Raw genomic sequence first — 22,378 nt, 5'->3', positions numbered from 1 at the left:
TATAGCACAGAAAGTCCTGAGTCCAGACAAACCAGGATGTGGGTTACCCTCCCTCCTATTTCCCTTCTCAACAACATAGAGAGAGAGAGACACAGTAAACTTGAAAATGTATTCATGATGGTTCGAATATCCTCTTCACGTTCAACAGGAAAAGTTTTCTGCCCAATGGTACTCATTCTACAGATGTAGGTGTCTTCCTCTCAAGCAAGAGCAAGGACCTACAACTGAGATTTAACTTCAACAGAGCAGAATAAAATGAGGATTTACCAAAATAATTAGTCTAAAGTTTATGAAACATCCCTCAAAAGTTATCATTCAAACAGACATACAGTTATGAGAGTTAGCTTTAAGGTACAAGATATAACCAATTAAATGAAAACAAGCTGTTCCCTTACTCCCATATAATTAAGGGAAAAGTATAAATTAACATTTAATAAATGTATCGGAGTTAACTTTTTTCTAATCTAACCTCGTTTTAGAAACTACAATATTGCTGCCACCATTTATTCAGCAAACACACCGATCGGTAGCAAATCCTGAGTTTCATTTAAAGAAAACAGAAATCTTTTATGTTTTTTCAGGAAACTGCCTCCAGTAGAAGCATGATATAATTGGTCTGGCTTAGACGATGATTTAATCCACACCATGTCGTAATTCGTGTACTAACAAGTTACATTCTAATTTCTACAGTCTTTTCATGTACGCAATCATTTTCTTAGGCATTTTTAACACTGACACTACTTTTCACCTGATGTCATTCTATGGAGTTAAAACACGAAATCACTTAGAGCGAAATACCGACTTTCTAAAACCTAGAATCCTTTAACCTGAAATTTTCATTAAGAATGATTCAATTTTTCATACACTCTAATTAAAATTTTAATATTTCAAGAAAGTTTTAAAGAAATCGAGCTTGAACCCAATGAATATCCTTTAAACTTTTATTGGCTATACTGTAGAGAACACTAAATATGACAACACATGCATATTGATAAACACACCATAATCAACCCAATCTGCTTTTGGAAAGAGACGTACACAGAAGCAGAAAATAACTGAAGAAAACCACTGTTATCGGAACAGGTTTCTCACACACATTCTTTCTGAATTAATTGAAAAATGTCACTTCAAACTTTATATATGATGTGTAAAGCTGTAATAAAAAAAAAAAATCAAAGGAGTATTCATAATTACCAATAATTTTAATACCACACAGCAGGAATTGGTGAGCTACCACGTAAGAATCTCTGTATACTTATTTTTCCTAAAACACTGGCAAACCCTGTTTTTAATCCCCCCAAGTCATCTATGATATAATTAATGCATAATCAATCTTGTTCATTAGGGCAGACAATTTTAATTCAACTACCCAGTTCACTGGCATATCTATTTTAGACACAGGCTGTTCACAATAACTGGTCTCACATGTTCCATCTGTACAAGTAGCCATGGCAACCAATACAGTTAGATTCAATAATTCTAGAAGAAAAATTGCAAAGGAGTTTATCACTATCATCATCATCATCATCATCATCACCATCATTACTACTATTATTTGCCATGAGGTGATCTGAATACATGTAGAAAACTATTACTTAAAAATACTTACTTTCAGCATTGGACAAAGTGCAGGGATTGCAGTCAACCAAAGCTAACTGAAAATGCTGCAAGAAGAGAATGAGACAATCAGTGCACTAAATTCAGTCATATACATGTGCCTTAATTTCCAGTACATAAGGTCTAACATAATCATGAAACCATGCTAGGCTAATAAAACACACTAGACAAACAGCTGGAATTACTTTGTACATTTATTGCTGATAACCTGCTGCTGGGTTACTTTCTTGAGACAAGTGAGAATGGAGAATTAACTTTAATCAAGTTATTGTATGTATAATTTTGCTTATATGAAAAAAGCCTTCAGGTAAATAGTAAATATCAGGTCTAGAGCAGTTTAAATAGTTTAAGACCATTATTTTAAAAACTGAAAGTTAGGGGTGCCTGGGTGGCTCAGTCAGTTAAGCGCCTGACTTCAGCTTAGGTCATGATCTCATGGTTTCTGAGTTCAGCCCCACACCGGGCTCTACTGTCAGGGCAGAGCCTGCTTCGGATCCTCTGGGGGCCCCCCCCCCCCCTTACCTCCCCACTCACACTCTCTCTCAAAAATAAACAAACATTCAGAAAAAAAACTATCTGAAATACTACCAAGGATGCATCAAATAGCCTGTGTTCAAGCTCCTCTATGAAATATAGTTTTCTTTTTAGAATGCATATGCTATTATATATGTAGGCAACATTAAACCACGAATAGTTTACAGTACCCATTTATAACAAGATCATATAAACCTGCCCAAAAAATGCATGCTAAATTCAGTGGATAACATGAATTTTTAAGAACACAAACCATGATCAAGGACACTGGGTGACATGTGACATCTACTTTATCAACATTAAATCTGGTGTATAAACTAAGAAAGAAAAACGAGTACCAGAGTTGGTATAAAATCCTTAAGATAAAAAAAAAGTAAATCTCTTTGAACTCTGAATAAAAATATTTCCATATATGTATATTCAAATTTTCTGATTCTCTACAAGTTTTAACATTAAAAGTAATCAACAGCCAAAGCACAAACCCATTAAAAAAGTATTTTGACTACAATAAGCTCATTCTTCTCCACAACCCAAATATCTAAACAGTTGTATTTCTCACAACTATTGGACAAACTGAAAATTGATACACATTAATGACAACTTCTGGATGTAAACTCCAAAAGACTTTATCGAAAGAAATAATCATTAGCAAGCTTTCAGTACTATATTTCAACACAGAATGAACAAAACTGCACTTGGCCAACTAGAACCCTCCATTACCAAAAACAAACTCATGTCAGCTACCCAGTATTACAGTGAAAGAAAGATGAGAAGGCATCATTTGGTATGAACACAGCAGCTATCATATTCCTTCACAAATGTCTGTTATTGTGCAAGCATAATTAGGCTAGCCTACATCTGCAGTACTCTTTAAAATTTAACAGTTGTAATATTCTGACTGGACAAACTACTAACAAAACGACTATAACCCTTAATTATTAAATATTTAATCCATTCAACAAATATTTATCAAGTGTCTATAATGTTCTTAGGCCAATGCAGGAACTAGGAATACAATGATCAACGAAACAAATGAAAAGTTATGTGTCATGGTTGACTAAGTGGAAAAAAAAAAAAAAAAAAAAGACCCAACATCTGAGCACTTCAAGAACTGCTTTTATTAAAAAACAAAACAAAAACAAGGAACTGCTTTTATTTTCCCTTGGCCTACTAAGCAGATTGTATATACACTCAAACGTCCCTTTAGTGTGCTACCATAGCAATAGATCCCAGACTATTTTAAACAGTACTCGTACAACTGAATCTAATATAACACTGTATGTCAACTATACTTCTATAAAGGAAGTAAAAAGTGAGCACTATGAAAGCAAAGCATGCTTTATAATCAGTTGTCTTCCTCTAGGCAAAAAGAGGAGCCCAGTAGCCATACATTCAGACGCTCCGACATTCTTAAGTCTAGTCGATCCTGTTGGCATATGCTTATATTTAGATAAGAGCAAGCAAGCAGACCTTCCCTAACTGAGCCATCAAAGGATACAAACTGACCTGTAAAAAAACACACTTCGAGATGGCAGTATTGTTAGTTTTACTATTACAATGACATCCCACAAAGAGCAGAAATGCATAATTCAAATTGCCTAGACTACATTTCATCTATCAATATGCAAGGTCCTGCAATGACACCTGGCAGAAGCAGTTCTGGACCATGTTTACATAATTATCAATCACTCTTAAAAGCACCAATGAAGTCACTGATGTATCATTTCAAACCCACAACACAGTGAAATATTAAACATTTTCAAATAGCAACAGTATTAGAAAAATTACTTGGCAAAAGAGTACATATTCAAAAACATGAATGTGAGAATGAAAGAACTTAACAGAGTAATTACGAACTATAAGCAACTAAGAAAACTAAAAACATAAAACTACCCCATACAAAGAAAAACAATGATACGCTTTGCAGTAAACTACAGGCAGATGAGGGACTGGGGTGGGGATGACATGACCTCACAGTTTCATCTCTAGTATCTAAACCAGATGCAAAAGAGATGTACCTATTAACATATAAACCAGCAGATAATCAGCCCCAGGATCTGAAAATACCAAGGTAAAATATCCAGCAGCCATCCCTGCCACCAACAGAAGCAGCCAGGAAACATTTGCACCCCACCCGGAAATACTGCAGTACTGAAACTGACCATTGCTGTGTGAAATAGTTATTATGCGGTAGAGGCTTCTGCAGTTCAAAGACTACATACAAACCTCAAGGCAGAAAGCATTCTACTGAAAATTAATTTCCAAGCAAGATTTACCTAACATGTTTTTTTAATGTTATGGTGATTTTCTTTTTATACAGCGCTTCTGAGTCCACTTGAACAAAAAGGTTCTATTCATAATAATTTCTGTTGACGCTTTTATCACCAAAGTTACCTTTTGTTTTAAAAGCTTTTCACTTGTTCAATATTTCAAAATAACTTCACAGCATTTTGCTTTATATAGACTAAGGAACTTGATTTCTATCTGGAGGAAGAGAATCTATATTCATGTAATTAACATGGAAAACTCAAGTTTCAAGACTTTATTTCTCTTTAAATTGTTTTCCTTCTAGCTGTAGAGTCTGTCCTATCTCATAAATCTTTCCAATTACAGAACCCTTCAACTATAGTCCCAATCCTGAAGACAAGCAGTGATATAACTTGTTTTTGTAATTAAGAAATTATTTATGTATGTATAAGTTATTAAAATTTGGAGCAATGTTTGGATTCCAGATCCAATCTCGGATGTTCTGACTCAGTGGGTTGGGGCTGACAGCCTGTAGACCAGAAAAAAAGCTCCTGTAAGTTTTTCCAATGCACAATTGGGGTTAAATGCCACTATTTTCAAGTTTTTAAATTGTGTACTTGCCCCCAAAAACTTTACTTCAGACCAAGTAGGCAAGGTAGTTGATACTGTTGACTATATTCAATTAGCACAGGCATGGCCTTTTGGGAATAAAATGATGGCAACGCCAGGCACTCTGCTGTGGCTACACATCTACAAAACTGAATACGTGGCTCACTGACATTCATGTTCTCACAGAAGGTTAAAAGACAGGGGCGCCTGGGTGGTTCAATCGGTTAAGCGTCCGACTCTTGGTTTTGGCTCAAGTCAAGATCTCACAGTTCAGGGGATGGGGCCCTGTGTTGGGCTCCGAGCTGACAGCGTGGAGCCTGCTTGGGATTCTCTGTCTGTCTCTCTGCCCCCTGTCCCCCGCACACACTCTCTAAAAACATAAACATACTTAAAAAAGAAAACAGAAGAAGTTTAAAAGACAATTGCATAATGGAATCCAAAAGATGTAGATGAGGGGAAAAAAGAAGAGAGGTACTTCAAGCTGAGGAAACCACTTATTTTTACACAGCCCTTATGAAAGAGGGTTTTGCGGACGATTTTAAATGAGAAAAGGGAAGGTACGTCACGTACTCTTGCAAGTCACTTTTTTCATTGTTACAGACTGCCACAATTCTAAAAGAACAAATTAAAGCCAACAAATTCATTCCTAAACCTAACAGTCTATGATAAGTGGATGAGACTAGGAAAAGGTCCTGAGACACGATGGCACTTTAGGGATTTGGTCTCTGAGAAGCAGATGCAGAACTGAAACTGGCAAGTTTTGGCAGGGTTAGGAGTCAAGTCCCTCTGCTGGCTAAGCTGATCTGACTGAGGTTCTTTCACAGCCCTCAAACTCAAGTTCTTCTGATTCTCTGTAATACAAGATTATTCCTAACTGTTTTGAGGAGAAACTCTACTGCACACCAGTAACTAACAGCTAACACATCCTGGCAATCTTTACTCAAAAAGGAAGTTTCCCATCTGGTCTCCTCCCAAAGTATCCTTAACAAAAAAGTCAGACAAAAGACACTGTAATACTGAAGATGTTCCAAGTCTTCTTCTTTTCACAGCCCTGTTTTCTGGCTCTAGACTTCTATCTGTCTATACCAATACTCCCACAGGACTCATCTCCATTCAAAGCCTTTTCACCTCCCAATCCCAAAACCTGCTGCTTACTTTACCGCCTACAAAAAAGGGAATTAAGCCAATAAATGAGAAATCTATTCCAACACTGAATCAGTTAACAAATGAACTAGTTTATTAACTCCTTAAGATCTACAAAATGTACGATCTTCCATCCATGCATCCACGGAGAACCCCTTTATCCCACACCTTTTTTCCTGTCACAGTGTCCTACTTGTCTCCCAGCTCATTTCTATTGTATTTTACCAAACTACAGGTATACAACTGACCAGAAATTTTAAAACACTGATTCTAGTATGTGTCTAATCTGTGTACACAAATGATCAGGTACAGGATGACTTCTTTTCCAAGTTCTTTAAATCAAGTAGTCTACAATTTGTATTCTTATCAAAATAAGACATATTTACACCAATAACAAATACAAGGAGCACACAATATATATTTTACAAAGGGGATAAAATGATGATTTTTTTTTCTTTTTTTTTAATGTGCCATCAGATACACTGAATGCTTCATAAAGCTAGCTGTTATGGGTAAACACCAAAAAAGATGCTCTTTGGTTGGAAAGGATTTCTTGCAGGTAAAATATATTTGAGGAGAGAAAACTGAAATGGGAAACCTGGCCCCACTCTAACCCATCCATATCAGAGACAATGGTTACTGCAGATCTATGAGCAGTCATGTCCTTTTCAAACATGTATTTTGGAGGAACTGAAGTACTTCTGCTGTTTATATTACTTTACGCTTAAAGGTATGTAACAGAACTCATGGCAGAAATGAGTATCAAGTTGGAAAAACAAAACTAGGCTGGCAGAGTGGAGAAAGCAGTATGAAGTGGCTAGATTAACCAATTAGGAGATCACCTCAGATCAGAGAATACTATCTAGGAAAGATTAAAAGGTAAAGTACAAGTTGAAGAGTAGAGGAAAGAGGAAAAAGCCGGGCAATGATTTTTGCCCACAAGTAAGTAAAAATGGACAGGGGACAAAATAAACAGTAACGACCATCCTTTGCCAAAAGAACAGCGATATTACATTCACGTGAAGCCGAGTTCTACTGCCAATGTGAGAACTAGGGAGATGTTGTTTAAAGGCACAAACTTGCAACTAGTAGATAACTAAGTCCCAGAGAGCTAATGCACAGCACAGAGATTACAGTCAATAAATACTGTATTACAAACTTGAAAGCTGCTAAGAGACTAGATCTTAATTGCTCTTACCATACACGCATGCACACTCAAAATGATAATATGTGATGAGGTAGAGATGCTAGCTAATGCTACAATGGTAATGACATTGCAATATATATAAATGTACCCAAAAAAAGGTGGTGTACACCTTAAACTTACACAGTAGTGTTATATGTCAATTATATCTAAATAAAGCTATTTTTAAAGAACTCAAATTTTCAAAATGCCAACTAGAAGAGTCAAGCTATTGAGCGTCATGAAGTATTCATTATTAAATAGGGCAGGGGTAGCCACAGAGAAGTATTAGCAACTGAATTAATAAAACTATGCTGCTAAACCTTCAACAAGGAAATATTACCGACATTTTAGAAACTTAAGGCATGGTTAAAATTACTTTAACAGCTAGTATTCAAATTCTAAGCAAGTACTTTTAAAATAGAGTTCACGGTATCTTAATTAAATGAATTTATGCATTTATGTATTCTACATTAAAAAATAAATTATAAGGATGCCTGAGTGGTTCAGTCGGTTAAGCGACTGACTCTTGATTTCAGCTCAGGTCATGAGTTTGAGCCCCCACATAGGGCTCTGCACTGACCGTGCAGAGCATGCTTGGGATTCTCTCTCTCCCTCTCTCTGCTTCTCCCTGCTTGTGCTCTCCCTCTCTCTCTCTCTCTTAAAATAAATAAATTTAAAAAAAAATTTTTTTTTTTAAATTTTTATTTAAAAAAATAAAATAGGGGCGCCTGGGTGGCTCAGTCGGTTAAGCGTCTGACTTAAGCGGCTCAGGTCACGATCTTGCAGTTTGTGAGTTCAAGCCCCCCATCGGGTTCTGTGCTGACAGCTCAGAGTCTGGAGCCTGCTTCAAATTCTGTGTCTCCCTGTCTCTACCCCTCCTCCACTCATGCTCTGTGTGTCTCTCTCTCTCTCAAAAATAAAATAAACATTAAAAAATTTTCAAAAGAAATTAACGCTGGTACAAACTATTAAAAATAATAAAAATAAAATTATCAAAGATAGGAGGCATTGTCACAGATTACAAAAGTGGTTTCTAAAAGGAAATACATATCCTTGTGCCTTTACTTATTCCTTCTGCCATGGCATAAAAAATATGACAATAAAAGTCCTGAGTCAATAAAAGGTATAAGATCAAATCAAACACCTGGAAATGAAGTAGTTCCTGAAGAAGAGTAAGGGAAAAAGAAAGTGAAAGTGCTATTTCACTCAGTGGTTTCATGTCACATATAATAATAGTACACGGGAGACAAGCCGAATGAACTGGTGAATGGGAACGTTTAGAGAATACAAATGCACTGTCAGTTTGTAGAGAAAAAAAAAATTTTGTTAAAAGGTGATAAATAAAGCCAACCTCTCTCCCCCTGCCCTCCATTTTTCCAGGCCTTCCTACGAGAGGTATTTATCATTTCATAGCCTCTTCCATTTCATTTATCTATTCAAGAAACACTAAGCACTTGGTAAAATGCCAAACTAACGTGCACATCTCATTTGAGTTCAATCCATTTCCTTTGAATTGTGTCTCTGTGACACAATGGTAAGTCAGTACTTACCATCCTTAAATACCAAATTATAAGGGAACTCATACTGGTATCTAGCCAATTACCCACAGGTTCTCATTAAAAAACGCCACAATCTTGGGGCGCCTGGGCGATTCAGTCGGCTGAGCGGCTGACTTTGGCTCAGGTCATGATCTCACAGTTTGTGCATTCGAGCCCCGCGTCGGGCTCTGTGCTGACAGCTCAGGGCCTGGAGCCTGCTTTGGATTCTCTGTCTCCCTCTCCCTCTGCCCCTCCCCTGCTCATGCTCTGTCTCTCTCTGTCTCAGAAATAAATCAACATTACAAAAAAAAAAAAAAAAAGCCAGAGTCTTTACCTTTAAAATCCAAAAAAGTTCCAATGTTGATATATTTAGGGACATGTAAATAAGATATTTGTAAATATTAAGAAGAATTTCTACACAATCTTCATTAAATGAAAGATACTCTGGCATTAACGGACTGAAGAATATGGGTGTTATTACATCTTATTTTGCATTTCCTTCCTTCACATGAAGGAAATAATTAACAGTCTGCCAGGATGTGAAAATTGGAGGCATTATGTGAAACTATTTGTCAAAATTAGTGTACTTTTATTGAAATAATGATCATACATTGCCTGAAATATGTAACGAATATAAGCAATTATCATTAACGCCATTAAAAAGTAATGAAATAAAACATATAATTAATTATATGGCGTAAAGAGGCAACCAAATCCACCTACGGGGTTATCATCTGAAACAGGGAAGAAACACAACAAACACACATGACCTCTCTACTGGCCAACTTAAAAGTAACACCATATGACCGAAAAGTAAGCTGGGCATTAACTTCATATTTCTGAGGATGGGCAGAGTGACAAAAGTATTAAATTCTAGGATGGGAAAATGGGTTTCACAAACAGTATCTCAGCTGGTCTCAAACGGAGGAGTTTTAGATACATAGTAGACAAACTGAGAACTGAAAAAAAAAATGGCAGATACTTTCACATACATATAAACCTTTACAATAATCTTGTAGAATGGAGACAGTTACTCTAGTACTATAGATGCAGAGAGAGAGGATCAGAAGAGTAAGGCATCTTGCCCAAGATCACACAATTAGTCATAAGGCAGGGCCAAATTTTAAAACCAAATTTGCTTGCTATGAGAGCTGTTTATACAGTACCAAACCAGAATGAATCTGTTGCAGAGATACATTTTGGTAACAAAGTTATTACCAGAGATACAAATAAAACAGGAGGCCCTGGAATCTACTTCATGTGTAGGTGAAAATAAGAAATCTATTATGAAAATAAACTGCATTTTATCATCGAAAACCTGTATACTCTATATCCCTCTTCAGGTATAAGGGAGAAAGAAAATGAGGTGCAGAAGACCTGACCTGTAATGGACCGACTGTCCACACTGCCCCACACCAAAATCCTCTTTTTTTACCCAACCCTCATGCCAGTAACAGTGTGTTGAGGGGACTGAGCCCTGCTCAAAAACTGGACATAACTGGTCTACAGAGCAACCACATCTTTGATTTAAAAAAAAAAAAAAAGAAAATCAATTGAGAATGGCCATGGGGCCCATTTCTCGCCTGTGACATTTTGCAAAGTGAAGTATTTTTGAAGGGATCAACACGAAGTCATGATCTTTCTTATTTATGACATGATGATCAGATATCTGCTAAGCACTCATCATATGCCAGCACTGTACTAAGCACCTATTCCGCTGTTCTACAATACCTTTCTATAGGAGACGTGAAAAATGAATCATCCCACTTTGATTATATCCTGCAACTTTACTAAATGCATTTATTACTTCGAATAGTTTTGTGGTAGAGGTTTTAGGGTTTTCTACATTTCACTTTGATTATACCTGGCAAGCATCCTTAAGAACAAGCCAACACAGAACAGAGAAAAAAAATGAATCCTTGATGAAAACTTGCATCAGATGAATTAACCATTCCTGAAAGTTGTACTTCACATTATACAAGCTACTTTTTTTTTTTTTTAATGTTATTTTAACCAGCTTCATTTGGGAGTTCCTAAGCTTGCAGCCCAAAGCATCTATACCGATAAAGTGTGCTTCTAGGAAACAGCTTCATGTAGTGGTTAAGTCATCAGACATTCCACATCTACCCATATGAAACTAAAATACTAGCTAGCCACCTCAGGGGAGAGAGACCTTCGGATTTCTACCTTCATTTGCACTAAATGTTAAGCACTTAGAATACTATACTCAAACACCTCCTCCTCGACCAAAAATGATGATTCCTAAAATTCTCCTGAAAACAGACAGGGAGTACTGGAGAGAGAAGCCTTAAAAAAAGCTAATGTCAAAATGAGATCAAAATCAAAGGCAACCTTCTCATTATGGAGAAGAGAAATAGCAAGGGTTCCTAAAACTTATTTTTTCTATGCTCACACAAATGAAATAAACATCAGAATGATATCAAGTATTTTAACAAGAAAACTGTACTTACTGAGGTAAAACAATTTTGCTAATATTGCTATGACCTGAAGGTTTGTTTAGCCTTGAACTATGCCTGAACAAACAGAAGTTGTACACAGGAAGGTCTCTGTTGAACCTGACTTAGCAGTAACACTTGTTTCCCTTGATTAAAGAGGATTTTAAATATTGCCACCTTCGTGGAAAACAGAGTTCTGCAACCACAGAATTACGTAAAATGCCACGGTACTGATGTTCAGAGATAGCCAAATTCTATAATATGGTAAACTTTAAAGCCACATTTACCAAACTGCTATCAAAAACACTTCTGCCACACATAATAGTCATATTGTGACAAGATTATAAAATGGCCAAATAAGATTATTTTGTATTTTAAGACATTGTAAGAGTCTTTGTTAGCTCCTATATACTGTGGATGTCCAAGAGGTAGTTAAAATATGCAAGGTAGCCTATCTGAACTTACTTTCCATTTCAAATCTACTCATAACCCATAGTACACAATTGACTCTTGAACAACACAGGTTTGAATTGCATGGGTCCACTTATATACGGATCTTTTTCAACACATTACAGTAGTATAAATGTATTTTTTCTTCCTTATGATTTCCTTAATAACATTTTCTCTTGTCTAGTTTTCTTTATTGTAAGAATATAGTATACGATACATACAACATATAAAATACATGTTAAGCAACTCTTTAGATTTAATCTTTTAGCTTAACGGTGAAGCTTCCAATCAACAGTAGGCCATCAGTAGTTACATTGTTGAGGAATTGTTAAATGCAGGTTTTCAACTGGGGCGGGGCGACGAGGGTTGGCGCCCATAACCGCCACGTTGTTCAAGGGTCAACTCTTTGAGAAGTGCTGCTCCACGTTTGAGGAAAACGGGTAATTTGCAGGCATCCTTTATTCTCCACACTACCTAATTTTATCCTGACATCAATTCATCTCACTGCACTTACGTTCGACAATTGTGTAATAATCAAAATACTTCACAATCAACTTGTTTAAGTGTTTCTGATTGTGTATCATTCTTTCGTATCATCAGCATTGTTCTTCATAAAACTCATGAAAGACAGAAACAGTATTTGCCTAACTGTCTACTTTACAACTCTGGAACAAGGAAACACAGTTTTTAAAATACCTTCAAGTAGTACCTTATTAGTGAATTCAAATTACAACCCACTGTAAAGCCTCTTTATCATTCTTTATCTCCCTCTCACCTCCCCTGAGGACCAAAATAATCTGCAATGGAGATATTTAGAACACGGCAGCCATTATAGTCATAAATTCACAAGAACTTAAACTTTATTCCTAGAACTTCTAATCCTTCAAAGAGCAAGGCTTTCATTGCACAGGAAAGCACTATTTTTATGAAAAGCCCGGTAAGACCTAAAGTGATAGCATAGACAGCACAAGAAACTCAGTAACAAATTTGAGAAATATCAAATTTCGATAGTACGTAAAATATTTAACCAACAACGTATTATCTTTTCCTAAAGATGTTTATTTTCACAAATCAGCAATTCAAATGACTTGCAGAGAATAGTTTTTTTTAATAATTTAGATTATGAGATGTGTCCTGTTGGTAGAGGTCAACAGATTTCTAGTGAGACCCATGCAAATAGTCAGAATGGGGTCACAGACACACCAACATTTAGTAGCTCCTTCTGACCTCTATGGTGACCAATCACTTACACTGGACTGATTTAGATGTCCAAATTGAGATTGAAACCTTCACCCTTTCCTGATGACGGACTTCAATTAAAACTTAAAAAAAAAAAAAAGTCTAATGGTATAATCAGTTACCTATGTCTTAGGATCATAACTACTTTGTACCCTGAAACCCAGCCTTGAGTATCTTCCAGTTCATAGCTAGTAAAACAATTCCTTCACCTAAATTTTCAAATTTTCCTTTGAAGTATCAATGCCAATATACATTCCAACATTTCTCAATCCTCTAATATTTAACAACAACAACCCACCCCAACCCCCCCCCCCCCCAATGCATAAAATGAAACATTTTATCTTGGAAAAAATCCAATAACCTACCTTTAAACTAGACTCATAGTCTGTATTCACTTTGAACATAAGCCCAAGTCGTAAATGAATTTCCTTGGCTCGACAAAAGCTGGGATCAACATAAAGCACCTCCTGAAATGCTTTAATTGCCCTGAAAGAATATAGACATAAGATATCTTAACTTTTTGAAACTTGCATGAATTTTTGCTTGGTAGCACAGTAAAACTTCTGCTTTATGCAATATGGTTTTAAAGAAAATGTGTTTTACATGAATGTGTTGTTTAAAAAAAAAGAGTAGAAACTGGCACCTGGGTTTTTTATACAATTGAATGTAAATCATCTAATATAAAAGGGAACAGGAAGATCAGATGAATGTATTCTCAATTATCCACATAATATCTTATGGCTTAATAAAATTCTCAGTTTAAATAACCGATTTCATTGTTTCTGGAATTTCCTAGGGGAAAGAGAGGTGGGGCAGATAGGATAGTTTTATTTTTAAGAAAGGAAAAGTTAATCCTGTCTCTAGTCTACTCTGTAAGAATAAGTCTTCATTGAAAACTCTGTCTTCTACATTTAGATTTACAATCCATATGTACCTTATTTTTTATACAGTGTGAGGTCAGATTTCATTTTTTCCATACAGATCCAATAGCCCTGGCATCATTTGTAGAAAAGAACATCCTTACCACAGCTCTGAAGGGCCACTTTGTCCTAAATCAAATAAATGTCCACATTCATGTGGGGCTGTTTCTGGGTTTTCTATCATATATCACTTTCCATTTGTCTATCAGTCTATTTTTGCCCCAGATTCACAAATTATCTTTTATAAAAGGCCTTGATTACCAGTGGAGCAAATAAAATACAAGCATAAGGAACACTCTTCACATTAAGGCATATAAAAATGTATTCAGTGATCATGTAAATGTACTACCTACTAAAAAATAAATTAAAATCATAATATAAATGTCTACTTTGAATTTTGAAAATTGTAATACAGCGGTAACATGTTGGTCATCATTTTAAATCTCTCTACATTATTTAAGACTTATCCCAAGTACCAGCTAATATATTCTTTATAAAGCTTATCAACTATTCTCTGCCTCTACTTATCCTAGAAAGGTAGCTATTTAGAATCATAGATGATTCCAAAGGAAAAGTCCATCTTTTATATTAAAATACCATAACTCAAAACAGAGCACAATACTTCCTATGTCTTTAAAGGAATTTTATTGTGATTCATGCATTATCTATTTCCCCCAAAAAAACAACTGTGTTTGGTTATGTCCATGTTTATTATAAAATTAAGGGTTCTAAAAGGTAATGTTCATCGTTGAGGGGCGGGGACAACAGGTGCAGCATCAGATACTTTTATACCTGACAAAATACTTTCTTCCTGAAGAGGAGGTTGGCATCTATGTGTTAAATGGCTTTTTAAATGAGTGGGTGTGTATGTGTCATCTGATGTGTACAGGTACAAGACTGGAGTTAAAGACCTGACAGAAAAGAATTGGTGTAAATTACCATTCTCATTCAAAGGCAGCTATTTCTCAGACTTCAAGATACTTCTCTGCGTGTTAAGAGGTTTTCTTTGTACTTGACTCAAACCTTTCTAATAGGAGGAGGTACAGTTCAGCCTCTATGATTCTCCTGGTCATGACTAGTGCTACCACCTTATAATAAAATAGGCAATTGTTGGGGGAGGGGAGGCAGCATACAAAAGGTTAGGAAAAAAACAATTGCAGCTATAAAGGAGGCCAATTAAAACACGATACAAGTGGGAAAGGGTAATGCAGGGGTATGGAGAAGCTTCTGGACTAACAGCAATTTTTTATTTCTTGACCCAAATGATGGTTATGAACGTTCATTGTACAAATAACATGTTAAGATGTATACTTACGTTTATACGTTCTGAAGTATGATATATTCTGTAATAACCAAAATTGAGGGTGATGCTTCATAAAATGCTAATTAACCTTAACTTACGACATGGGTCAGAAAACTCTTGTGGAATAGGTCAGAACGAAGCAATGTCCACACGTGCCAATAATAAAACCCAGGCAGGCCTGAGTCAAAGACATGAACGAAGAAGAATGGAAGTGGAAGACAGCAAAGAAAAGAAGAAACAAAGGAGAAAAAAGAAGTTAGGAAAGAAAAATGGTCTAAGGAAGGGCGTGTGAGAAAATGCAGTAAGGAGAGCACAGAGCATCAGAAACAAGCCCTCGGGAGAAATTATTTCCTACTCTGTCTTAGTTTCCATCTCCAGCCTTTCTTCTGAACCCCTAAATTTGTAGATGTGTTTTACTCCACAGGTGCCTTTCGTACGGACACCTTATCTGATTGATTCACAATGTCACACAAGTACAAAAAAACATAGGTTTATTTTTAACTAGTTTTCTATGTATGTTAACACAGTGGAAATTAAAAAAAAAAAAAAATTAACCTATAAGCAAAAACGCATGTTCCAACATACTAGCCTGGGCTACCCTATGTTTATTCTTTAAGGCTGTTAAAAGTGCCCATGAGGGGCACGTGGGTGGCTCAGTCAGTGAAGCGTCCAACTTCTTCTCGGGTCATGATCTCACAGTTTGTGAATTCAAGCCCCGTGTTGGGCTCTGTGCTGACAGCTCCGAGCCTGGATCCTGCTTCGGATTCTGTGTCCCCCTCTCTCTGTTCCTCCCCTGCTCACTCGCGCGCTCTCTCTCTCTCTCAAAAATAAATAAAGATTAAAATAAAAAAATTTTTAAGTGCCCATGAGATGGTATGGCCAACACATATCAAATCATCAAGTTCTTCCCATTGTTGTTTCAAAGTTTTCCTCAAATTCAGTATCTTGCAGACTGAATGTTCAATATCTCATTACTAGATGACTGCAATAGATAGACTCTTTAAGGACTACTCTTGCTCTGCTCTGGCTTTCCTATGTTTCCTCAAACATGTGGCTCCTGTAACGGACTACTAACCATGATACTCTAGGTCAAATCTCCATGTAGCATTTAAGGTCTATGAGCAACACGTACTACTACCTATTCAACTGTATTCCCAGTTATGACCCAATATTGTTCTTCCTCAGCTGTGACCTGGCTTATTTCAGGAATTTCTTTTTGCAAATACCAGCCCTCTTGACTTTGCTGCTTCTCCTCAGAATGGTCTCCTAATCTGAAATATTTTCATTCTTCTGCTTCACCCTAAATCCACTATTACCTAAAAGACCGACCACCCAAACTCAACACCAGCGTTTTTTTTGCTTAGGGTTAACCAGCAGTCAGGTCCACTCTATAATCAAATCATTTTATTCTCTACCTAGTGGTGTGCTATCTCAAGTTCCTTGAGGTTTACGTTCCTCTTTTATTTTTTTTTAATATTTATTTATTTTGGGGAGAGTACAAGCGGGGTAGGGGCAGCAAGAGGGGGACAGAGGATCTGAAGCGGGCTCTGTGCTGACAGGCTGACAGCAGCGAGCCTGATGCAGGGCTCGAACTCACAAACCGCAACATCATGATCTGAGCTGAAGTTGGACGCTCCACCAACTGAGCCACCCAGGTGCTTCTTTTATTTTTACTTCTCTAAATAAGACAGAAAACGATTAATTTTAATACATGTTTACTAATGTCATCGCTTTTACAGTTGGCTGACTGGGTTTCTGGTGGGGGCAGGGACGGCAGTGCTCCAGTCTATTTATTGAGCTTCCCTCATCTAATCAAAAATATCTAGGTTCATTTTCATTTCCTTTTCTAAACTTTTACCTATTTTCCTTTCCTACATGCTTCCTCAGTTTTCCCCCACCTTAGGCGGAAAAAAGGAAAAAGGTAGTGTGTGTGTGTGTGTGTGTGTGTGTGTGTGTGTGTGTGTGTAGCAGGGGAGTGTGTGGAGAAAACAGGTACCACTTAGACTACATTCTAATTTTGGTCATTTTACCACATTCTTATCTCACCAAACTACGGGTAGCCAGAACGTGACCTCTGCACCACAAGCTAGACTAAAAATACCAAGACATAAATATTCTGTTGACCTCAGTATTCTGATTGGCAGAGAATTTTAGAACATGAGAAATGGCTACCCAAAACTACAAAATAATTTCTTGATACAATGCCTGGAAAGGTTTACGGTTTTCAAATATTAAAACATATTCTCTAGAAATAATTTTGGCAATGTAAAACACTACATTTTTTACATTTTTGAGGAAAAAATGCCCATGATAATTATGCACAGCAATATGCACTTTTTTATTGTTTCTAGAAAGTCATTAAAAAGAAAAGACTTCCTAAGGATTTTACCAAACTATAGTAAAAATAATGATATTAACTAAATGTTCCTAGCACAGTTTCAGTACATTTAGAAAGAGACATAATAAAACATTTAACTTTTCTAAGGCTAATAAAGCTGAGTCCAGAGATTTCCCTCAGGGATATCTGAAGGGATAAGTGGTCTAATCCCACAAAATTTCATACTAATAAAGGGGAGAATATTCTAGCTCTAAATCAGTAATAACATGTATACACACAACAGTTATCTACTTCCACACATCCATATTAGGAAATTTAGGGGCTCCTTTTAAATGACACAAATAGATTTGATGAAGTAATCAAAGAGACAAACAAGGCAGCATATTTAAAGGTGGAGATGGTAGGAGAAAGCAGACCAAACACAGTACATGGCACAAAGTTACATAGGTAAAGAAAAATGCTTAATACATTTTCGGGGAAATGTCCATACAGTGTGACGGACGCAAAGAATATATTTAGGGGAACAGTAGGCTAGAAGGATCATTTGCGGTTGAACCAGAGAGGACTTTAAATGTGAGGCTTAGTCAGAAATATCACACAAGAGGGGCACCTGGGTGGCTCAGTCAGTTAAGCACTGGACTCTTGAAGACTCTTGATTTCAGCTCAGGTCATGATCTCACCTTGGGATTCTCTCTTTCTGCCCCTGACCTCTCCCTCCCTCCCTCCCTCCCTCCCTCTCTCTCTCTCTCTCTCTCTCTCTCTCTCTCAAACACACACACACACACACACACACACACACACCATCTCTGTCTCAAAATAAACTTAAAAAAAAAAAGGAAATATCATACAAGAGTTCTTCACATAGCCATTTGCTAATGTTTTAACACTTCATGGCTTTTTCTGCTCTTTCTAGCCAGTCTTCATTTCGTTACCCCAGACAGTGGTAGAGTTTTACCCTTCCCCTATTGCAAAGATTTATGTTTCTATCCTTAATTTCTCTGGAGCTTAATTAGCCCAAGCCCTTCCAAATTCTCTCTAGCAATCTACGTGTCACTGGTAAGCATAACTTTACCAGAACTGCCTTAGTTAAATGCTAGTTTTGTCAAAACAGAAATGTATATGATAAACAACACATGTTAACATGAACTGTTTCATTTTAATGGAACTATACACTTAAATTAAGCTTTAGATCTAAGAGCATTACTTTGCATTATGATAGCTAAAAAATATATCTTAAATATTAAGCTTTTGCCCGACTCCATGCTAGACAAGCCTCAGGATCAATGGTAGTATCAAAACAACATTAGGTTTATTTGCACCTGAAGTGGTCACCACAATGGAGCACAGAGTCCTACACTTTTAAGAACAATTGTGATTGGTAAAGTGCTTGAGGAATTACCGCTAAAAAAAAACCATTACTTGTAACGTGTTAATTATTTCTGTTTTTGTAAACTCCCCTCTGCCTCATTCCCCTAACCCTTTTTAAAGTCAACAAAGATCACATTTCCTTACCAGGCCAATTAGTTAGATTGGGGAGCTTCGTTTCCAAAATCCTATGCCTCTAGCAGAGAATTATGTATCTTTTAGATCTGCCACCATAAGAACCTTCTGATACTGATCAATGGGAATACAAAAGGTTGCTAGAAAGAGAGGACTGATAAGAATTTTCAGGGGGATATACTTACAAGTACGGCTACAAGTTGTAATAATTTATTACTGTATGTATTTTAATTCCTCTCACTCAAGGATATAGGTTTCTCACTATAAGGCAAGAAGAAACACAGTTCAAGGTACCCCTAGCAATGTAGCGTCCTCATGAGCAAGAACAAGTAAGTGAAGGCATGGGCACGCGTTCATGCACCTATAAAGGATCAGCTTTATAAAGACTGGTTCTAGGTCTCTGATGTATGTATTTTACATTGTGCTTCTGTATCTTTCCCCTCTGGACATCTCTTTTAAGTTTGGTCCCATAGTACAGAGTAGGATCAACAGTAAAACGGACTAATGATGCTAAGTTCAGTGAGAATTTTACAGTTGCTCTACTACTTTCTGACATGGCTTCCTCTAAGAAGAGAATGCAACTGAAAGGTGGAAAAACTGACCAAAGAACAAATGATCTAGAAGCTAACCAATCAAATCAACTCCAAAAGAAGAAATGGGCAGAATATGGCAAGAAACAAGGCAAACAAATTAACAGATCAAGCTATACTTAATAAAAACTGTTCTCAATAATATTAGGTCACCATCACCAACCCCAACACACGTGTTAGTCGCACACATTATCACCAAATACTTAATCTAATAATCAATCACTGACAGAAACCATTACCAAATGTCAAATTTTATTTAAATTACAAATGTAGTAAAGATACAACATTCTGAGATATCCCAGGAAGACCCTTAGAGCTCACAATACAAAAAGGGGTATAACACACTCTTCTCTAGAAACATTTTTTTAGGAAATCCCAGAATTTCATGTAAATAATTGCAGAAACAAGAAAAAAAATGCCTGATCCCAGCTACTAACAGCTACTTACAAATAGAACCAAATAAAACACACAGGTTTAACCTAAAGAAGTTCCTATCACTTAAGGCTGTACTCTGAAACGCACCAAGCTACTCCATGCTAATTCTGCAGCTGTTCAAGAAATAGCAAGATAAGCTAAAAACAAAAGTTGGGGCACAGAGTCTGTGAACAACATCTGACCAGCAAAAGAGAAAACACACAGCTAGGATGGATTCAGACAGAGTGTGAAATACATCATTTTAGGAAGCAGCTAAAGTTGAAACTGAAAACATAATAAGAAAATGGTGGTGACCAGGACAGGGCCGAGAAAGCAGAGGGCACTTGTTATTTCAGACATTGCATTGTCCTTCTATCATTCAGTTTCATTTCTTAGGTCAACTGAAGGATACAGAAATCATATGGAGATAAGGAAGCATGTAATATTAATGTTCCACAGCTATAAGTCTCCTAAGCTGACGTGGTCACATCCTTATTCAATCCAATTTTGAACGGATGATGGTTTCACTTCATTGCCGATTTTACGTCTGTATCTTCAATCTACAGGGAGCTTACAAGTTATCACAGGCAGGCAAAAAATGGCTGCTGTGTCATATACATGTCCATTCCTAAACTGTAGAGTTCCTTGCCTCAGGTTTAAGCTAAATTACTTGTGGCTGGCCAAAAAGAACGTACCAATGTGCCCAGGAGAACAACTGCAAAAACGGATTAAAAAGAATAACTACCTGTAATCTTCTAACTTGGGGACAGAGTATAACAGAAAACAACAACAACAACAACAACAACAGATTGGGGAATCTGGGCATAACCTTGCTTCTGCCACTAATTAAACAGTTACATAAAACTGAGTTTTACACACACACACACACCTTGGTTTCATCATCTACAAAATTAAAGGAATGAAGTTATCTCTAAGACCACTTCTAGTTCTAAAAGTTCAGAACTGTGTATTTTATAAATAGAATCTTCAAGAAACTAAGAGTATCTTAAAACAGTCCTCATCTATCCTTGGTTTTAAATATGATGCACTGGACATGAGGCGAAGAGGCTTAAGTTTAGGATTGACCTATAGTAATGGATAACTTAAGAGAAAAAAAAAAATCACAGAGCTTCTTCATGAAGATCAATTAAAGTTTTGTAGACTGTACAAACGAACTGAGTGATCTAAATGATTATAATACTCTATACACACACAGGTGTTCTCTAACAATGCAGTGTTTCCACAGATGATCAAAACCCAACAGAACCAAAAGCAAAGAGGGAAGAAAAAGCATATAGAAAAAGTCATCCAAGTCTACAGTTTTATCTTTAGGGAAACCATATTGAATCACTGCCAATCCATATGTAAAAGCTCTGTAATAAATACCCAGGGTGCCCAACAGGTAGATGACAGGGTTATAAACTTTGGCCAAAACCTTCCTTTGGACTCTCACAGCATTCACTCAGGTTAAAATTATGGAGAACAAAAGGGACTCTGACAAAGTTGAATATGCTTCAAATAAAAAAGGTCTAGATAGGGCTTTATGGTTTACAAAATGTACATATCTAATCTGATCAAAACTCTATAAAATAGAAAAGGTAAGTGACTACGATGCACTGAAAAATCTCTCTCACACACACACACACACACACACACACACACACACACACGAGGAAACGCTGAGACCAGAATACCAGTCTTCCAACTCAAAGTCTATGTTATTTCCATTGGAGAACACTATTATTTTGTCTGGTAAACAAGAAAAATAACAATGGGGCAAAGGCCATAACAACGGGGCCATACACTTTACAGTTTATAAAATCTTATGTACTACTACCATATTTAATCTCTGACTCTGAAAGTAGTAACATTATTCCTATCGTATAAATGAGAGAATCGAGAGCCTGTAACCTGGTGCCCAGTTACTGCAAACTGGAAAGTACTAGCACGTGCGTGAGTGTTTGAGAGAGCAGAGGGACGCACACAGCTAATCCTGTATAGAAGTCTGAAAAGGTAAGGATCCTGATCATCAAAGATCATTTACCCACAGACCTCGAGATCTGAGAGCATAGTCATTCTCCAGTTCAAATTACCTGGGGACCACCGATCCATGAGTGACCGAGAAATTCCAAGAGCTTTCCGGTCTAAACCTTCTTTAATCAGAATCTCATACCCTACTCTTTTAGGAACACATACAACTCTAACAATCTAAAGTGGGTCAGTATTTCTGAAAGAACAATCTAATCATTTCAAGAGATTACTGAAAACTATAGGCTTAGTGACACTAAAATACT

The 22,378-nt window shown here is 36.7% G+C and overlaps 1 protein-coding gene across 7 annotated transcripts in view; it reads right to left on the bottom strand.

Moving 5' to 3' along the window:
- KDM6A (lysine demethylase 6A) overlaps window positions 1-22,378 on the bottom strand; it is a 210,981-nt gene that overhangs the window by 84,010 nt on the left and 104,593 nt on the right. For all 7 annotated transcript variants that reach the window (XM_040468962.1, XM_040468963.1, XM_040468965.1 and 4 more), the window contains exons 6-7: window positions 13,385-13,505; window positions 1,610-1,664 (exon numbers count right to left, since the gene is read on the bottom strand). In XM_040468962.1, the coding sequence (XP_040324896.1) occupies window positions 1,610-1,664; window positions 13,385-13,505 (176 nt within the window). The remainder of the gene's footprint in view (window positions 1-1,609; window positions 1,665-13,384; window positions 13,506-22,378) is intronic.

The sequence above is a fragment of the Herpailurus yagouaroundi genome, unplaced genomic scaffold (assembly GCF_014898765.1).
Source record: "Herpailurus yagouaroundi ecotype Mexico unplaced genomic scaffold, PumYag 67793, whole genome shotgun sequence".
In the NCBI taxonomy this organism is placed as follows: Eukaryota; Metazoa; Chordata; class Mammalia; order Carnivora; family Felidae; genus Herpailurus; species Herpailurus yagouaroundi.
The sequence above is the reverse complement of the archived record's forward strand: the minus strand, read 5'-3'. Positions and strand labels throughout refer to the sequence as shown.